Source organism: Schistocerca nitens, chromosome 4, assembly GCF_023898315.1.
Source record: "Schistocerca nitens isolate TAMUIC-IGC-003100 chromosome 4, iqSchNite1.1, whole genome shotgun sequence".
Lineage (NCBI taxonomy): Eukaryota > Metazoa > Arthropoda > Insecta > Orthoptera > Acrididae > Schistocerca > Schistocerca nitens.
In genome coordinates this window covers 316,181,759-316,202,533 of record NC_064617.1, presented here as the reverse complement: position 1 = coordinate 316,202,533, position 20,775 = coordinate 316,181,759, and the positions used below count along the sequence as shown (strand labels likewise).

Genomic DNA, 20,775 nt, shown 5'->3' with positions numbered 1-20,775 from the left:
TTAATTTTCCTGTCGGCAGTATCTATCTTACCCCTAGTGAGGTAAGCCTCTACATCCTTACATTTGTCCTCTAGCCATCCCTGCTTAGCCATTTTGCACTTCCTGTCGACCTCATTTTTGAGACGTTTGTATTCATTTTTGCCTGCTTGATTTACTGCGTTTTTATATTTTCTCCTTTCATCAATTAAATTTCTTTCCCCCATTCCTGTCAATTGTTTCCTTATGCTCTCCCTGAAACTCTGTACAACGTCTGGTTTAGTCAGTTTATCCAGGTCCCATCTTCTCAAATTCCCACCTTTTTGCAGTTTCTTCAGTTTTAATCTACAGTTCATAACCAATAGATTGTGGTCAGAGTCCATATCTGCCCCTGGAAATGTCTTACAATTTAAAACCTGGTTCCTAAATCTCTGTCTTACCTTTATATAATCTATCTGATACCTTCTAGTCTCCAGCATTCTTCCATGTATACAACCTTCTTTTATGATTTTTGAACCAAGTGATAGCTGTGATTAAGTTATGCTCTGTGCAAAATTCTGCCAGACGGCTTCCTCTTTCATTTCTCTCCTCCAATCCATATTCACCCATTATGTTTCCTTCTCTCCCTTTTCCTACTCTCGAATTCCAGTCACCCATGACTATTAAATTTTCATCTCCCTTCACTACCTGAATAATTTCTTTTATCTCATCATACATTTCATCAATTTCTTCATCATCTGCAGAGCTAGTTGGCATATAAACTTGTACTACTGTAGTGGGAATGGGCTTCATGTCTATCTTGGCCACAAGAATGCGTTCACTATGCTGTTTGTATTAGCTTACCCTCACTCCTATTTTTTATTCACTAGTAAACCTACTCCTGCATTACCCCTATTTGATTTTGTATTTATAACCCACATAATCATAATTTTTATTAAAAGTAACATCATTTTTAAATTACTATTTGTATGAAAGTGTAAACATTCACAATAACTTAAAATTTGGTACAAAAGTGTGAAAAATCAAACAGATCTTTTTATTTCTGTAGACCTATTGGTATTATTTATGTATATGATTTTTGCCATTTAATAAAAAGATTTATCAAATTTTGATTTTTTCATATGATCGACTGTTAAAAATAAAAAGGTATTATCTTTATTTTAAAAATATGTGATTCAATATTTGCTATTTATTTTTCCAGGCACCCTATGACTGCAACACGATTAACGTATGCGCTGAGCTACCGACTAGTTCGTTAGTATATTGCAGGTTTTTATACTTAATAGCATTTAGAAATACTCTAATATTCAAAAGCGCTTTTTAATTGATTTTAAGAGAAGTGTCATATTGCTTTAGGAAATTATCTGGATATTGATCTTATAGATACGAATAAAATCGAAGAAACTCAGTCCGCAGGGTGTTCTTGTGAGATTTGTTTGCCGAATATATCCACCGAGAGGTCACATAATTTCTTGTAAGATTTCCTCACTTTCAACTGTCGCTGAAATAGTCATGGTAGAGAGTTGATCTGTGTTTCGCTGTGGACTTAATTCTGCTTTTGTGCGTCAGCTGTAAAATTCATTTGATATCACACACATCCAATTAGATAACTTTTTCCGCATAATATGATCGAGCAGATATTTGAGGATTCCCAATGCGTTCACTGTGCAGATGGAACCGATGGTACTCATAGTTTTCGTGATTAGCTTTGACCTGTTTAAAGTTCAGCAAGGCGAAGATGGCTGCTGCCGGCTTGCGTATGAGCTTGAGGGTGGCATGTGGGTTTACGGAAAGTATTAATGGACAGGCAACAGTTGTAACATCGAGGTATTCACTTAGAAAACGAAATACATAATGTGGTATCAGAGAACAGAACTCATGGCATATATGTTTTACAGATGTATGAGAAATGTTTCTTACATGTTGCGTAAACATTTGATAGGTGCGTTTTCTGGTTCTCATAGATTTTCTCACCTCAAGTATGTTCCCCGCAATCGTCAGCAGTGGAAAACTTGCAGCACAGCGGCATATGAAGGGAAAAAAACCGATCCAGACCCGACGCCTCCAGGAACGGATACAACAAGCAATAACCTGAAATCAGAGATTGAAAAACTGAGTAAAGAAGTTTCGCGGTTGACAGAGGAAAACAAAACATTGGATGTAAGTACAGTAGTTTGCATTGTCACAGATACAAATGATTTATATAATTAACCTAATGTTCAGATGTTTGTTATCAAGAGTTGTCTGCATTGCATTCATCTTTCGACTGTTGCCTTTGATCTTATCTTTGACTACTGTGGACTATCCTGCCATTTATTTGAAGATAAAATGATCTTGTAGCAACATGATGTTTACCTCTGTTCGTTGTGACTGTTTGGTAAAATGACAGACAATAGATCCAATCTTCTGAGCAGTATAACTGGCAAAGTGAAAACGCAAGTTGTGTAATTGCAGGATCTAGCCTAGCAAACCACTGTTGCTTTCATACCAACTTTCATGTTGACACCAGCTTAAAACCTGTCCGTTTCTAATTTTTATTGAAATATTATCTCAAGTGTTGTATTCAGTCAAAGTCAAGCTGAGTGTCATATTGTTGTTTAGTAGTCCTGTCGTTTCGGGCTGTGGCGCTGAAATCGGTAAATGTTTGAGATTGACATCAATGTCCAAACTACATTGGTTGTCAGTCTGTGTTGGTGCAGTTGTGGGCAAGGGTGTTATACTGACAGGACATGGTGCCTGCCCCCTCCCCATCTCTCTCTCTCTCTCTCTCTCTCTCTCTCTCTCTCTCTCTCTCTCTGGCTGTCAGTAGCCCAAGGTCTGAATGAGATTGTGGTAACAAATTTTTCTATTTTCTACCCATATGTAGACATTTGCACCATATTTCGTGCATTTCTTGTCTTTAAAACTAAAACTACAAGATTACTTCAGAAAGCCAAATTATATAGTGGAAGAGTCTGATTGTTGTTACATTTGTATATCATACATACGCTACTAAAAATGCAAGGAGTTGTCCGCTAAATAAATTTAACTCAGTTTGCGTGTGTTTAGTCTTTTATTCCCTTTATGTAACTAATTGATTTTATTTTCGGTGTTGAAGTGACCAGGTGAAGCTAATGTTGCATGCTTATTGCTCACCAGTTACATGGACACCATCCTACCATCACAACCATAGCTCCACTAAGCCATTTGTTTGTGGCCAGTTAACCAAAACGTTACTGCTCTGATTCTTGGCTAACCAGGTGGGTCTTGGTAGTCCTTTGGAAGTTTCTGCTGCCACTGTCCGTTTATCAGTGCCATCATGTTGTGGCCCTGTGCTATTCTACTCACTGGGCAGTGATTCAGAGTGATGCAGGTGGCCATCGCCTGCAAGCATTGGTATGTGGAGGTCCTAATACATTCTCTCTAAGCCATGTGGACCTCCGGTGGTTGCCCTGTCCAACATTGTTCCCAAACCACCCTTGCTATGTGCCCTGGCAGTGGTCATCTCATCAATTATATATATTGGATTTACAAACTTCTTATATATTATTTCTTGATGTCAGTGGTTCATCTACCTACTCTTGCAACGTCAAACACTAATTGAATTGACTATAACATGAAACTTTTGATTCTTATACTTTTGTGACATACTAATGGGTGGGTGTATGACTACAATGGACTAATCTTTATTCAGTCCTCATTTTTTGACCCCTCTATCAGCCAGGACACTGAAATAAAATAAATGTTAAGTTATTATTTCCCTTACATTATGACACTATTTAGCTAGGGTGCTAGAGGGTGTTTTGGGTTCATGTAATGAACTGCTTCAGATGTTGTACATTCCATTATTCATACTTGTTTTGGGATGAATGCATTCCACTACATTAAGATGGCCAGTTTCTTTCACCTGATAAGGTCCTTGATAATTCTGGAAGAACTTTCTCTTTTGTGCTGCTTTTTGCATTATTGAGGACGAGATCTCCGATTTGGCATTTTCTCGGTTTAGCACATTTTTCATGCATGCCCTTGCTTATTTACTTACTTTGGCTGCTTTTTTCTAAATTTTCTCAAGCCAACTTGTGATGTGTTGCTAGCTCCAATGTTCTCTTGGTTGGAAACTTAGTGCATATTGTTATCGAATGAGGGGGGCTTCTGCCCCAGCAGTGCCTCACATGCAGTGAAATGAATAGTCGCTGTTTGTGATTTCGTAAATAATACATTTGGAGAAATTCATCTCACTGCCTTTACAGCTGAATTTAATAATTGATGGTATCGGGAAATGCAGAGTGACCTAATTCTTTCAGTACTTCAACACAGACTTTACAAATGAACTGTGAGCCAGTATCAGAAATCAGCCTCTGTGGTATCCTGTTCTGGAGAATATATTGAGCTCACAGTAACTTGGCCATACTTGCGGTGGTAGCATGTTTTAGTAGAAACAGTTTCATGTGTTTTAGAAAGCACTTTAAGGGCTTGCGCATTGCATTCAGGAGGCGGCGAATACAGACCCACTGTTGCCATATCTTGTACAGTGGATGGCAAAATGTTGTACATTGAAGCTGTGTTTGCCATAGTACACACGTTAGTTTGCTGACAGTTTGTGCACGTGCAACACGTTTTTATTCCATGGACCATATTGTGGAAGGAATATCACCACTCTACATGTTGAAGGCATTTACTGGGCCTGTAGTGTACCTGGTGTGATATGTATGCCAAATTATTTTGATTGCTTCATCTGGCACATATAATAACAGTTTTGGCACCTCCACATGGTTTATGGAATAGAATCTTTTGTGATATAATATTGCCTGATCTGAATATTTGCGTTACTATTCCACTTCTTCATTATTTTCCTTAACCCATTACCCTGTACTTGTTCTTATTCCATGATTTTACATGTGTTTCAAATAGTTCTCGAAGGGGGCTGGTTTCATATAGAGCTTTTCACCTCTGGATCCTCTTCCTCCTCCACCCGCAGTGACCTCAATAACACATCTGCCAGAGAATTCTCTTTTCCAGTGAGGTTGTGACTCTCAAGGCTGTACTTTTGGAGGGGCAGTATCCACTTCAGTAGCCGTCTGTTAGTTAATTTTACCCTTAAGAGAATTTAAAGAGCTTTGTGATTGGTCCAAACTTTTGTGTTCCATCAAAATAGGAAATAGTGGGATTATTGAAATGCTCATACAACAGCTGGGGCATCCAGTTTTGTAACTGAGTAATTCCTCTTGCATTTGTTGGTACCTGGTTCACAAAGGCTACTGTATGTTTTGTGGTTTTGTTTTCGGAATCTCTCACTGGAAACAAATAGGCTCTGACTCCATGCTGGGGGTTATCAGTTGCTAGGTGAAGCGGTAGAGTGAGATTGGAATGTGCCAGTAACTAAGCATTGCAGAACTCTCTTTACTGGATCAAATTCTTCCTTAAAATCCCCATTCCATTTACATGTCACATTGTGACCTGTGACTGCTAGAAAAATGGGATTTACTGAAGGCTTGATCATTGGCATATTTCCTATAGAAGGATACCAGTTCCATAAATACTCCCATTTGATATGAGGTAATAGGCACTGGCACTTTTCTGAAAGCTGCCAGTTCTGTCGGATCTGGCCTGATTCCTTCATGGCTAACTATACGTCACAGAAATTTCATCTCTCCTTCCTGAAACACACACGTCAGGTATATGTGTTGCATTTGTCTTCAAATGCTCACAACAAAATAATAATTCACTACCAAGTCCTTGTCCCAAAGCCCTCATCGATGCAGAGCTTGATACTGCCAGTCCAAGGGGGGGGGGGGGATATCATAAACTGATGCGCAGTACCTCTGTGTAAGCTGTGCCTTAATGTTGAGAAGCCAATCCCACCCATGTGTGAATGGGGGCACATAGTTGTAGCACTACTATCATGAACTCACTCAGAGCCTGCTTTCTTATTGGCTTGCTGCTTTTTCCAGCAGTGTTCTGGGCTCTAATGCCATGTTGTGGCAACAGTGGCATGGTTCCTTCCTTATTAATAACCTGTAAGGTGCCCTCTGATAAAGCTGAAAACTGTTTCCAGAACAGCACAAAAACTCCTTGTTTATCATTGGTAGCTGACTACAAGACTATTCGTATCTTCTTCTAACAGAGCTTCTTGGACCCCATATCCATACATCACCACTCTTAATTGTCATGGTTGATTATTCCAGCTAGATTCTCGTAGGATCATGTAAGAAATTATTTTATCTTTATCACCCTCTTGCACATGCTGGTAGCCAATTGGTCCTGTTCTGTACTTTCCTCTCCTGTTTTCATCAACAAAATGTGTGATATTTGGAGGAGAAACTGTTCTACAGGTAGACTTCACTACAACCATATCCTACTGTGTGTATTCGTGTTTTGGCTTCCATTCGTGCGGTATTTGTCCCTTTCTTCCCAAATGTATGGAATTGCCACAGGCTTCTCAGATTTCCTTATGTAATTTTATTATTAGTGGTGTCACCCAATTTCCGTGTGTAAAAGGTTCATTTAAGTATTGACTGGTTTCCCAGTTCCTGGAGAAAAACCCTTTCGAAGCCCCTGCAATTTTTTCTGCTGTATGTATGACCTTGGAAAACTGAGCCTGAACATCATTTTGCTTCCAGAATGATATTTTCACTCTGCAGTGGAGTGTGCACTGTTATGAAACTTCCTGGAAGATTAAAACTGTGTGCCAGACCGAGACTTGTACACGGTACCTTTGCCTTTCGTGGTTAGAGTCTTGGTCTGGCACACAGTTTTATCTCCCAGAAAGTTTCATCATTTTGCTTATTTGCGACCAGAACTAATTAACACATTTGCTGACGAACTCTTTGAGATAATCAGAACTCCACTGCTTGCAGTCCCCAAGACAATGCTTCTTTTTGAAACCAACTCAACACATAAACACATAACTTATCTTTCATTCCACTTCAGTGGCACCAGGCCCTCAAATTATCTTAAAAATGATTCTGGAATTAACTTTTCCTGTGCATGAAATAGCTGTGGTGCACATACAGTTAAGAAGCACTTGCTTCCATATTTACTAAATGACAGAACAGATTCATTCAGTATTCGTGTTGCAGCTATTGCTACATTGTTTATTGTGCTCGTTGGCTAAGAAATCATAGCATGGTAGTGTCCCTAACTCCATTAACATTTCTTTGCAGTTTTATGTTTCGGTCTTCCGATCCTACCATTACCAGATGCTGGTTCTGTCCATGATGTTACAATGTGGCATATCACATTATACATGCGCAAAAAGGAAGAAAACAGAACATTAGCAGTAGTTTTCTTTGTATGTTTTGGAATGCAAGTTGTGGTGGCAAACTGATCTGTAGAGTAGCCTGAGATCTAGCCAAGTTTGAAAGGCGATTGAGCTGGTTAAGTCAACGAATCTGAGTATAAGTTCTTAGTAGTGGTGAAATACTGGTCTGTAGTGTAGCTTGAGCCCTTTGTTTGGTTGAAATGTGACAGTTTGCTTATGAATTAGAGAAGTGTTATCAAACACTTAGGTTAATTCCTATGTTGCTGATAATGCATCTCTTTATCTACCAGCTGATATTGAATTCATCTTTTGTTGAAGTCAATTCAACCATGAAGTTGGTGGCAATAGCCCCAACTTGTTGTTTTAGGTGCTGCTTGATATTGAAGACTTTGTACACAGTAATTCATTTTGCAGTGGCCTTGGCTAAATGATCCACCATTTCATTAAATACATCTTGCCTTTCAGTTTGTCCCTTCATGTTACGAGAACCTTTGATTTATTGGGCTGATTATTTACAATCTGCTCACGCTTTTTGTGTCTATGCCTATCCTCGTTCAGTTCCCAGTTGAGCTTCCGAGTTAAACGTCGTCTTGTATGGATGTGTATATGCAGGGTGATCAATAATTAAACTTTCAAACTGCTGTAGAAATAACACCACTGGTCAGAATGATGTCAAATTGCAACAGAATATTATCACAGAAAGGGACAATGTATGTCAGAAGAAAAATAAATAGTTACAAAATGTAGCAATAGATGGCGTTGTAAGCATCATAATTTAAGTGATCGACTACAAATGACAAATGAATCATACAACAGTGCCTAAGGTGTACGTTTGGCGTTAAACAAACTGTACTGCTCAGTGTACATGGATGTACAGGTGCGATGCTGTTAGTTGCGTAAGCTCAACCACCATGGCAAGGTCATATCACATTGCATGGGAAAAATTGGTTTTTAATTGTCCTGAGGCAAAAAACCGCATAAAAAAGCATCACTCACATCAGTTTTTATTGTCCTGAGGCCAAAAACTGCAAAAAAAAAAAAAAAAAATCATCACTTGCTTTAATTGTTCCACAACTGATCAAAGTGTTTCTGGGGTCACGTTTAGAATGCTTTGCGCAATGCATGCCTTCAATGCACCTAAGTTTGCAATTGGAATACTGAACACAACGTCTTTCAGATATCCCCACAGCCAGAAGTCACAGGGATTAAAATCAGGTGATTGGGATGGCCAGGCTGAAGGGAAATGGGGGCTGATAAATCTGGCATTTCCGAAATGGCACTTCAGCAGCTGCTTAACTGGATTTGCAATGTGCGGAGGTGCACCATCTTGCATAAAAATGATCCCATCCACACATCCATACTGTTGGAGAGCTGGTATGATGTGGTTGCACAAAACACACTCATAGCACTTACCAGTGACGGTGCAGGTAACAGGACCAGAAGCACCTGTCTCTTCGAAAAAATATGGCCCTATGCCATAAATATGGGGCCATAAACCTGCACCACGCAGTGACCTTTTCAGGTTGAAGTGGTACTGGTAGATTTGTGTGTGGATTTTCCATTGCCCATATTCGACAATTCTGTGTATTGACAAATTATCCTGTCAGATGGAAGTGGGCTTCGTCTGTCCACAAAGCCTTCCATGGCCAATCATTGTCCACTTCCATGCGAACAATAAATTCTAAAGCAAAGGTCTCTCTTGCTGGCAGGTCAATGGGAAGCAACTCGTGCACATGGGTAATTTTGAATGGATAGCAAATAGGGATGTTTCGTAGGATTTTACACACTGGTCACAGGTATGTCCAGTGTTCGGGAAATTCTCCATGCACTACACGTTGGCACACGACGACGCATCTCCTCCTTCATTGCAAGGGCCATTGCGTGCACTGATGTTGAATCAATTAATTTCCTTCCTCTACCAGGTTGCACACCAAAAGAACCCGTCTTTTTGAATTTCTGAATCATTTTCTCCAGACCCATGGCAGTCATTGGACCAATGCCTTTTTTTTTTTTTCAAACCATTCAGTGTCTGGAATTTCTGCAGAGCAACGTGTGCACAGTAATCATTCTTGTAATACAGCTTTACAAGCAGAGTGCGATCCAGCAGTGAGACAATCATGGCGAACATCGCAGACGCGAAAGGAGGATAAGCCATGTACCCAGCGTGTTTATACCAGTTTCAGTGGGTTGTGCGCATGACAGGTGTTTTGATTTACATATTCTGACGCATACAGTGCCATCTGTTGATGAATGTTCACACTGTTTTTTTCTTCTGCCATACGTTTTTCCCCCCTTCTCCGATAATATTCCATTGCAAGTTGACATCATTCAGACGAGTGGTGGTGTTGTTTCTACAGAGTTTTGGAAGTTTAATTATAATCACCCTGTACTTTCAGCTTACTATATCATTCAATTCCATGACTACAGCCTCTCATAGATAGGAGTCCCAAGTTTGAACCACCTACATGCTTGCAAAAGTATTTAACCTGTGAGCTTCTGCTTTTGTATACTCCAACAAAATTTTGTGCTGAATAAGAATACAACTGACTTTCGATAATTTGAAACTCAAAGGACTAGGGAAAAAGTTCAAATTAGAGTGTCCAGACAATTGAGAGGGACGGAGGAAAACATTCATATAAATGAGTGTGTGATTGAAAGTAAATTGTAGTACATACATGTGACATACATATGTACATTCATCTTTATTTTAATAATGTACAAAATAATATGTATGTATGTACCAAGATGACGGAAGTGTTGGACCTCTTTTTGCCCAGCGTGGTGCACCAACTCGACACGGCATGGACTCAACAAGTTACGCGAAGTCCCCTCCAGAAATATTGAACCATGCTGCCTCTACAACTGTCCATAATTGCTAAAGTGTTGCCGTTGGAAGATTTTATGCATGAACAGGCCTCTTGGTTACACCCCATAAATGTTCAATGAGATTAGTGTTGAGTGATCTGGGTGGCCAGATCATTCACTCGATTTGTCCAGAGTGTTCTGCAAACAATTCGCGAACAGTTGTGGCATTATCATCCATATAAATTGTTGTTGTTGGGCTGCAAATGGTCTCTAGGTAGCTGAACATAACCATTTCCAGTCAATGATCAGTTCAGTTGGACCAGAGGACTCAGAAGTCCATTCCATGTAAAGACAGCCCAAACCATTAGCAACCCCACCAGTTTGCACAGTGCCTTGTTGGCAACTTTGGTCCATGGGTTTGTGGGGTTTGTGCCACACTTGAATCCTACTGTCAGCTTTTACCAAGTGAAATGAGTAGTCATCTGACCAGGCCATGGTTTTCTGGTCATCTAGGGTCCAACTGATGTTGTCATAGGCCTACGATAGGCGCTGCAGGCGATGAGGTGTTAGCAAAGACACGCTCTTCATTGTAGGTTTAGGAAGGATCAGTCCACCTTCGATAACCTGGCTCTTGTGGAAGCAGCTGCAGTGTAGGCTTTCTTGCATCGGCATCATCTCCTAGTTATATTTTTTGACATTGAAAAGGCCCATGATACTACTTGGAGATATACAAGGTGTTTCAAAAATAATATACTTATTTCGAATGCCTATATTTATTAAACATTGAGTCATATAGATATTAAACTGTACACATACATTTATGAACCTCTCAAGTTCAGAGTACAGATGTTCAATATGTCCTCCATCAGCCACACGAGCAATATCACATCAGTACTCAAATTCCTCCCATACTCGGGCAAGCATGTCCTCCGTCACTGATGTTATGGCAGTACGGATCCGGTTCTTCAACTCTTCCAGGTTCTGTGGGAGTGGTGGTGCATAAACATTGTAATGAAACCTCACAGGTAGAAGTCAGAGGATGTCAAATCCAGTGACTGTGGAGCCCAGCTGAGACTTGCTAAGTTGCCAGCTACTTGACGACCAATCCAACAGTTTGGTAGAGTTTCATTCAGATATTCATGCACTTCACAACTCCAGTGAAGGGATGCCTTGTCTTGTTGAAAAATGAAGTTGTCCTCATGCAGTCTCAGAAACAACTAGTTTTGTAATATATCGAGATACTGATGAATGTGGGCCAGAAACAGGTGATCGGGATATTGCACAAAACACATTGACTAAGGGCAAATCTCGTACATGTTCAGTGGCTGCATGTGGATTCTGTAGGCTCCAAATTTGAACATCATGTTTGTTCACCTGACCACTAACATGGAAAGTCGCTTCATCACTGAACACGATGCGTTGTGCAAAAGTGTTATAATTGTCAGTAGCATCAAGAGTCTCTTTACAAAATGCCACACGTTTGCGTTTGTCATCAGTACGTAACTCGTACAGCTTCATAACCAACCAACGTCTCAAAACACACCAAATTGTTGTTGTAGGCAGTTGTAACTTCCGACTGGCACGAGGAGTTGATTTTGAAGGACAACGTTGGAAAGCATTTGTATTCGTGCAACATTTTCTTCAGGAACACGAGGGCGGCCAGGACTCTTTCCTTTACATACACATCCTGTATCTAGAAACTGTCTATACCATCTGCAAGTGTTCCTTCCTATCACCATGCTGTTTTCAACATCAAGTTAATGACACCTTATGTGATCATTATCACTCAAGGTAGTGTTTGAAGTGTAACGATGTTGATCATAGCTGTTAATAGTATTATGTCAATAGTTAAGTGCCTAGAGTCTGATTAAAATTACTTGATATGACACTTCATGGGCTGGAGCTGGTTTGTTTCAATCAGAGCACTCAACGTCATTCCTGAACTGTCCACTATTGCCAAACTGTCGCAATATTGGCCAGTTCACCTTGTACAGTTTTCTTTGTTGTTGTATTTGGATCCCAAATCCTGGATCTGGCCCTCTAATTTTGTATTTCATCATACATGGAAACACACACACACACACACACACACACACACACACACACACACACACACACTTATTCCGTACACAGCAGTAGCCAAACACTACTAGATCCTTCTGCTCAAGACGTGATTCAGCGTTACATATACAGTTATTATAATCACAGAGAAAAGTTTTGCATGAGATTATGTGAAGCCAAATTTTTGAAGGTTGAACTCATAATGGCTACTGCTCTATGACTGTAAACGTAGTGTTTTAGCTTAGGAGCTTCGTGGAGAAGGTCACAGGTTTGAAACTCGTCAAGGACAGCCATATTTTTTTATTTCTACACCTAATTAAGAATTTCATTGCTATTTTTCAGTTAATTGGTTTAAATCTAAGTTAAAAGCTCTTTGTCCAATGATTACATTTCTTTAAATGATTTAAGCTGACTTTTACTGTAGTAAAATGATGAAGGCTTATGACAGTCAGTGCCATTTTAGTCACAAAAAAAAAAAAAAAAAAAAGATAGAAACAAGCACTTCTTGGTTCCTTTCACAAAACTTATAAAACACAAATTAGTTCAGTCACAAAACTTTCCAAGAGCAAACTAATCACAATGTCAACACTGGACCCCCCCCCCCCCCCCCTGCTGGTCCGGGGATTAGCATAGGCCTGAGGTATTCCTGCATGTCGTAAGAGGGACTGAAAGGACTCTCCCACTTTCTGGCCCTATAACTTCAGGTCCCGTTTTATGGTTTGAGCTATCCCTTCCCAAATTCTTCAGAAGTGTGGGTCATTTGGGGAAGGACACCTTACACGGTGCACCAGTTATCCATAGTGCCATTAGATTCGATCTCCTGAACCTCTTCTTGTCATGACTTTGCTTCTCCACCTACAATTCAACTGTTTGGCCACTTTCCGGGGTACATCATCATCATCATCTTCATCTTCTTCTTCTGTTGTCTCCTGTCCTCTTTTGCCCCCATGACAATATTGGATTTCTCTGCGCCCAATATCTAGCACGTTAGCCAGTTCGTTATAGTGGGACTGTCATGTAGCCATTTGGTGGTAGCCCCCTGACAACACAGGGATTGCACTACTGATACCGGAGCTTTAAATACCCCACATATGCCAAGGAGTAGATGCCCGTGTTCTTGGGGCATCAGGACTCCTAGCAATGGCCCTCATGCCAGGTGGCCTTTGCTGTGACTGAGTGGCGCCCAATGGGAGCGCCCCTGATCAGAGTGAGTAGCATCAGGGCGGATGACCCGCTATGAAACGGACCAAGTCATCTCTTGCTGGTGACCAAATGGTGCCAGCAGTCCCTAAGAAGGGAAAGATTGAATACGATACTGACAAGTATGACCCTAACTCATTTCCCTCCCTTGCTACAACGTGCGAGGAACATAGGGCTACAGAAAGAAGAGAGCCATATTCGCCTTGGTATTTCGCCTGTAACAGAACGGATGGGGACTCCTTTCTACCTACAAAGCCTCAATTTTTTGTTGAACATCTCGGGGAAAAGTTGGGGGAAGTCACAGTGCAAGATGAGAGATGATTCAGTCTTGATGCAGACAGCATCCCCAGCCCAGTCCTGGGCCATAATCGGCCTGTGACCAGCTGGGTGATATTCCTATTTCCGCCACTCCCCATAAAAGCCTCAACATGGTCCAGGGGATTATTTTCCATCATGGCCTCTTCCTGCAGTCTGATGAGCTTCGCACCAATTTAGAATGGCGGGCTGTTCATTTCATCTGGCATGTTTACAGGGAACCCAAAGACAGTAGGGTTGGTACTGGTGCCTTCATCTTGGCCTTTGAGGGTGATTCATTGCCTGAAAGATTCATTGTCTGAAAAGGTCAAGGTGATGGTTTACTGCTGTGATGTTAAACCATATGTCCCTGCCCCTATGTGGTGCTTAAAGTGCTGGGAATTCAGGCACATGTCTTCCCACTGCAATTCCAGTGCCACACATCAAGACTGTGGACGTCCACTGCATCCAAATACTCCATATGCGCCTCCTCCCACTTGTATCAGCTGTGGAGAGCACCACTACCTGTGCTCGCCAGACTGCACAGTACCCCAAAAGGAGTGGAAAATTATGTTGTATTAGACCCTGGACCGGCCGACTTTCTTCAGTTGCTCCCAAAACACCTACTTCGGGAGCAATATTCCCCCCCCCTCCCCCCCCCCCCCCCCGCAAGTTCAGGGGACATCAGTTCCATCCCCCCAACTGGAGAAGCAACAGTCTCCTCTGGCTCCTCTCATGCGGAAGGGGTCCCTTGGGTCTCTCTCTTCAGAGATCTCCACTAATGCCACAGCAGACACTCGCCAGTGGTGAAGAGTTTCATGGTCTTCCTCTGTGCCTGAAGCTACTTCGGAGAAGTTCTTAAAGCAAGCCCCTAAAGAGAAGTGAGAAGGCAAGCACACCAAGTAGTAGTCCACTAAGAAACAGGACCCTCTGGTGGCCCCAACACCACCACTCCCTGTCGATTCTGCATCCATGGATGAGGTGGGGATTTTAGCATCCCCTGAGGACCTGGATCTCACTGATGCCTCATCTGCAATGGCAGTGGATACAAATACTTGACTGGTGGCAGTAGGTGATGCTGACGCATAACCTGCCTCTTTGGTCACTACATGCCTTCTCCGATTCTGGAAGGTGTCATCATCCAGTGGAACTGCAGCAGTTTTTTTTCTCCCACCTAGCTGAGTTACGTCAACTTTTAAGCGTTACACATGTTTTTTGCATTGTCCTTCAGAAACCTGGTTTGCTGCAGTGTAGGCCCCTGCCCTCTGTAGCTTACTACAAAAACTGTCCTGCCTGTGACACCTTTGTCAGGTGGAGTTGGCATCTTTGTCCTTACCTCTGTCTGTAGTGAACCTGTGCCCATTCAAACACCTTTAGAAGCTGTGGCTGTCAGGGTGAGGACAAGACAGGAAATTACTGTCTGTAAAATCTACCTCCTTCCAGATGGCGATGCATCGCCTCATGTATTGGCTGCACTCATTTTGCAACTCCCCCCACCTTTCCTCCTTTTGGGTGATTTTAAAGCCCATAATCCTTCGTGGGGTGGCACCAAGGTTACTGGTGATGGCAAAGATGTTCAGGACCCACTAACTCAACTCGACCTTTGCTTCCTAAATACAAGTGTCCCCGCACATTTCAGTGTGGCACATGGCACCTATTCAGCCATTGATCTCTGTTTGTAATCCTGGTCATCTCCCATCTGTCCACTGGGGAGAGCACGTGATGACCTGTGTGATAGTGACTGCTTTCCACTCTTCCTGTCCCTACCCCGGCATCCCCCATCTCGATGCACGCCCAGGTGGGCTCTTCCCAAGGCTGACTGGAACACTTTCACAACTTCTACCAAGGTTGAGTAACCGTTGCATGCCACCATCAATGAAGTGATCCATGCCATCACTAATACCACTGTTGCCGTGGCTGAATCGGCAATCCCTTGTTCCTCCAGTTGCCCCCAGCGGAAGTCGTGCTGTGGTTGTTGCTGGAAATCGCTGCGACCATCAGAGTCTATAGGCGGATCCTCCAATTTCATAAGCACCACCCTCCCTGGAGAACCTTATTGCCTTCAAATGGCTCTGTGCCCATGTTCGTCTCATCAAACTAAGGAACAGGAGTGTTGGGAATGCTATGTCTGCACCACTGGAATGCGAACCATCTCCTCCCAGGTCTGGACCAAGCCCCGCCTACTTTACGGCTATCGGACACCTACAGGTATATCTGAAATTTCCACAAATGGATCTGTATCTGCCAAACTAGATGTAATCGCAGAGTGTCTAGCTGAGCATTATGCTTGCATCTCTGCATCTGGGAATTACCACTCAACCTTTCGTCTCCTCAAACAGAGGGTGGAAGATAACACCTTTCTTTTGCTCCATGCCATCCTGAGCCTTGTAATGCTCCCTTCAATGATTGGGAATTTCTCAGTGCCCTTGTTGACTGTCCTGACACATCCTCTGTCCCAGACTGCCTCCATTCTCAAATGCTGAAACATCCGTCAGCGTATTCCCAACGCTAACTCCTTGCCAGCTTCAACCGCATCTGGAGCGATGGCGAATTCCCGTCACAATGGCAGGAAAGTATCACCATTCCAGTGCTAAAGTCCGGGAAGAACCACTAGATGTCAATTGCTATCGTACTATCAGCCTCACCAGTGTTCTGTGCAAGCTGCTGGAACGTATGGTGAGCCAATGTTTGTGTTGGCTCCTTGAGTCTCGGGGACCTCTGGCTCCATCACAGGGCGGTTTTCACCAAGGATGCTCCGCCATTGACAACTTGGTGCACCTGGAGTCAGTTATTCGATCAGCCTTTTCTCAGTGACTACACCTTATTGTTGGCTTTTTTGACCTGACGAAGGCCTACGATACCACTTGGCGACACTACATTCTTGCTACTCTGCATGAGGAGGGTCTTGGGGCCCCACTTCTGATTTTTATACAGAACTTGTTGTTGCTCCACACTTTAAGAGTTCGCATCAGTGCTTTCCACAGTGCACTCTGTATATGAGACAATGGGGTCCTGCAAGGCTCTGTCCTGAATGTCCCACTCTTTTTAATTGCTGTCAATGGTCTCGCAATAGTGGTAGGATCATCAGTGTCTCCCCTCCTACATGCTGACGATTTCTGTATTTCCTTCTGCTCCTCTTCCATTATTGCGGCTTAAAGGTGGCTGCAGGGAGCTATACGGAAGGCGCAGTCATAGGCTCTCCCTCACGGCTTTCAGTTTTTGGCTGCCAAAACTTGTCATGCACTTCTGTCGTTGTTGTACCATCTATCCCCATCCAGAATTTTATATTGATGACCAACTGTTAGATGTAGTGGAGATTTACCACTTTTTGGGACTGGTATTTGACACCCACTTAACTTGGCTTCCCCATCTTCATCAGCTTAAGGACAAGTGCTGGCGGCACCTTAATCTTATTCGATGCCTGAGCCACACCAACTGGGGTGCTGATTGTCCTACACTGCTGCAGCTGTACAAAGCCATTGTACAGTCCCTTATTGATTATGGGAGGGTGGTGTATGGTTCAGCATTGCCCTCTGCACTGTGTCTGTTGGACCCTATCCACCACTGTCGAGTTCGCCTTGTGACGGGATCCTTCAGAATGAGCCAATTGAACAGCTTCCTTGTGGAAGCTGGAGTTCCTTCATTGTGACTCTGGTGGCAACAGTTGCTTGCAAATTATATCTCCCACATTCATGTTTGCCTTGCCATCCAAATTACCATCTCCTTTTCCCTAACACAATGATCCATCTTCTGCAACAGCGGCCCCGAGCTAGGAATCCCTTCGCCATCCATGTCAGGTCGCTTCCTAATGAACTCGAAGCTTTCCCGTTACCACCTTTATTGCGGGTCCACTTCCGTACACCTCCATGATCCATACCTCGCCCACGGCTTCAGTTGGACCTATTGCAAGGCCCCAAATGCTCAGTTCCGCCTGAGACCCTCCGCCTGAGACCCTCCAGTCTCTCTCTCTTCTCGGCGAGTTTGAAGGCTCAGAAATAATCTACACAGGCGGTCTTGTCGGCTTCGCTTACTCACGTTGGCCGTACTGAACAGTGCTCCTTGCCAGACGGCTGCAGCATTTTCACTGCAGAGTTGGTTGCCATCTATCGCGCTCTTCAGCGTATCCGCTTCTGTGCCACTGAGTCCGTCATCGTCTGTGGTGATTCCTTAAGCAGTCTACAAGCTTTTGACCAGTGCTTCCTGTGACATCCTTTGATAATGATTATCCAGGAGTCTCTTTATGCCCTCTGCAACAGTGGACTTTCAGTGACCTTCATTTGTACCCCAGGACAAGTCGGTATATCGAGCAATGAACCCACTGACTGCCTGGCCAAAAAGGCGACTGGTAAACCATCTCTGGAGATTGGACTGCCGGAGACTGATTTGCAATTGGTCTTGTGCAGAAAAGTTTTGTGATCTGGGATACTGAATGGCGCATTCTGAGAACACCAAATAAACTCTGTTTTATCAAGGAGACAAGAAATGTGGGGCAGTTATCCATGCGAGACACTTGAAGGGAATCTGTTGTCCTTTGCCAGCTCCACATTGGCGATAGGTGGCTAACACATGGTCACCTTCTCGGTCACGAGGACCCACTTCGGTGTCGCTGTGGCTCACCTGTGATTATCGTCCACATCATGTTGGATCGCCCAATTTTAGCCACTCTGTGGCAGACTTTTAACCTTCCCAGCACCCTACCTAGGTGTTGGGGTGACAATGCCTCAACAGCAGATTTAGTTTTACATTTTATTCGTGAGGGGGATTTTTATTGTGCCATCTAAGGATGGGCGTCTTGCGTTCTCTAAGGCCTCCACTTTCCATTTTAACTATCTGTCACCCTTTCTTTGCATTTGTTTGTCTTCGTGCGTGTTTTGTCTTTTCCCTATGTGTGTTCATCTCGCCTATCCTTTTGGGATGGACATTTTAGTGTGTTGCAAAGTGGCTGGCTCAGCTTCTTTTATTCTTGTAATTAGCCAGCCCAGACCATCTGCTCTATAGTTTTAATACCTTCCTGTACCTTCCCTTGTGGTGTACATTTTCCCCGTTTTTTGTTCGTTTCTCTTGTTTTCTCTTTCGGTTTTGTTTCCCCCCTTTTACTTCCCCAAACTTAATTTGGGTGTTGTTTTACCATGAGCCTTCTTTGTGTCAGTAAAAAGGGCTAATGACCCTGTAGTTTGGTCCTTTTATACCCCAAACCAATCAACACTGGAGAGCAACTGACTGTTCAGAGGAAATAAATATTTCTTCAACAGTGATGATAAAAAATATTTTGGCTATATTTTCAGTAATGTCTTAAATAATGCTGTAAAATAAGTTTTAGTAATGTAAATGTTTTAGGTGTAACAAGGACCTCTCATTGAGAAACAAGTTTTGAGTCATCAACAGGCACTGTGTGTGTGTGTGTGTGTGTGTGTGTGTGTGTGTGTGTGTGTGTGTGTGTGTCGGGGGGGGGGGGGGGGGTTGGATGAAAATTATTGGTGGGGAGCGAGGTGTGCGCACAATTTAGAAGAAAATGATGGATTGAGAGGTTTTGTTGAACCTAGGCACAAATGGGCCAGCAGTTTATTAAGTACTAGCTTACCTGCGACTTCAAATGGGTTTAGGACATATTGGTAAAAACACATTGTAATCCATTGATTTTTTTTGTTTTGTGTGTAGTTTTATATGGTAAATTCAAAATGTAAGAATACCAGGTAGTGCAGATTTCATGAATGCAAGAATACATGTTGAAAATTATTGCTAATAGTCCCTTGAAAAAATTTTGAAATTTAGTTTCACGGGACTTCCTGTAATGCAATTTGTAACATCAAACAATAAATTAATTAAAACAGTCTTCAGTGCCCAGAGATTTATGTTCAAAGGTAAGAGACAGTTGTGTTGTATGTTATCCGGGGACCTAGGAATGACAGAGGCTCCGTCCCCGCTGCAGCCACAATAGTCCACAACCACACTACTACTACTACTACTACTACTACTGCAGTCCACTTTACCCCTCCGCCACCCCACACTGAACCCAGGGTTATTGTGCAGCTCAGCCCCTGTTGCCCCCCCCCCCCCCCCCCCCCAGGGAACATCTCACACCAGATGAGTGTAACCCCTGTGTTTGCGTGGTAGAGTAATAGTGATGTACATGTACATGGAGAACTTGTTCGCACAGCAATTGCTGACATAGTGTAGCTGAGGCGGAATAAGAGGAACCAGTCCGCATTCGCCGAAGCAGATGGAAAAGTGCCTAAAAACCGTCCACAGACTGGCCGGCTCACTGGACCTCGACACAAGTCCACCGGGCCAATTCATGTCAGGGACCAGGCGCTCCTTCCCACTCCGGAAAGCCGTGCGTTAGACCCCTCGGCTAACCAGGCGGGCTTAAGAGACAGTTACTTCAATTCTATGTAACTGCTGGAGGAATTACACTCCTCAGTAATTTTACTTGATGTTTACTTTTCCTCCATCCTCTTATCATTTTCTCCAATTGGTATCTGAGTGAACAGCGCAGAACCTGCCATTGCTCTATGTTAATAATAGATGGAGAGTTTACCAGATTTTAACTACTGTACTGAAATGCCAGGAGTACAGGCGCTGATGTACTAATTTTGTTGAACACAGTTACTGAAAGATACAGAGAAAATATAAGATAAAATAATGTTTCTTTCATATTATTATTTAATGACCTTGTTGAATGCACTCACTGCTTTTTTAATCTGTTTAAGGTCAGTTGTTATAATTATGTTGTGGCTGCTCATCTTTGTTCCCAGAGGTGTAGACATAAACGAAGGTTGTTGTTGTTGCTGTTGTTGTTGTTGTTGTTGTTGTGGTCTTCAGTCCTGAGACTGGTTTGATGCAGCTCTCCATGCTACTCTATCCTGTGCAAGCTTCATCTCCCAGTACCTACTGCACCCTACATCCTTCTGAATCTGCTTAGTGCATTCATCTCTTGGTCTCCCTCTACGATTTTTACCCTCCACGCCACCCTCCAATGCTAAATTTGTGATCCCTTGATGCCTCAAAACATGTCCTACCAACCGATCCCTTCTTCTAGTCAAGTTGTGCCACAAACTTCTCTTCTCCCCAATCCTATTCAATACCTCCTCATTAGTTACGTGATCTACCCACCTTATCTTCAGCATTCTTCTGTAGCACCACATTTCGAAATCTTCTATTCTCTTCTTGTCCAAACTATTTATCGTCCATGTTTCACT

At 42.7% G+C, this 20,775-nt stretch overlaps 1 protein-coding gene across 1 annotated transcript in view; it reads left to right on the top strand.

The window, feature by feature from the left end:
- Positions 1-1,604: 1,604 nt before the first annotated feature.
- Positions 1,605-20,775, top strand: part of LOC126253127 (grpE protein homolog, mitochondrial) — a 53,828-nt gene continuing 34,657 nt past the window's right edge. The window contains exons 1-2 of the mRNA XM_049954256.1: positions 1,605-1,803; positions 1,941-2,136. Of these exons, the coding sequence (XP_049810213.1) occupies positions 1,715-1,803; positions 1,941-2,136 (285 nt within the window). The 5' untranslated portion in view covers positions 1,605-1,714. The remainder of the gene's footprint in view (positions 1,804-1,940; positions 2,137-20,775) is intronic.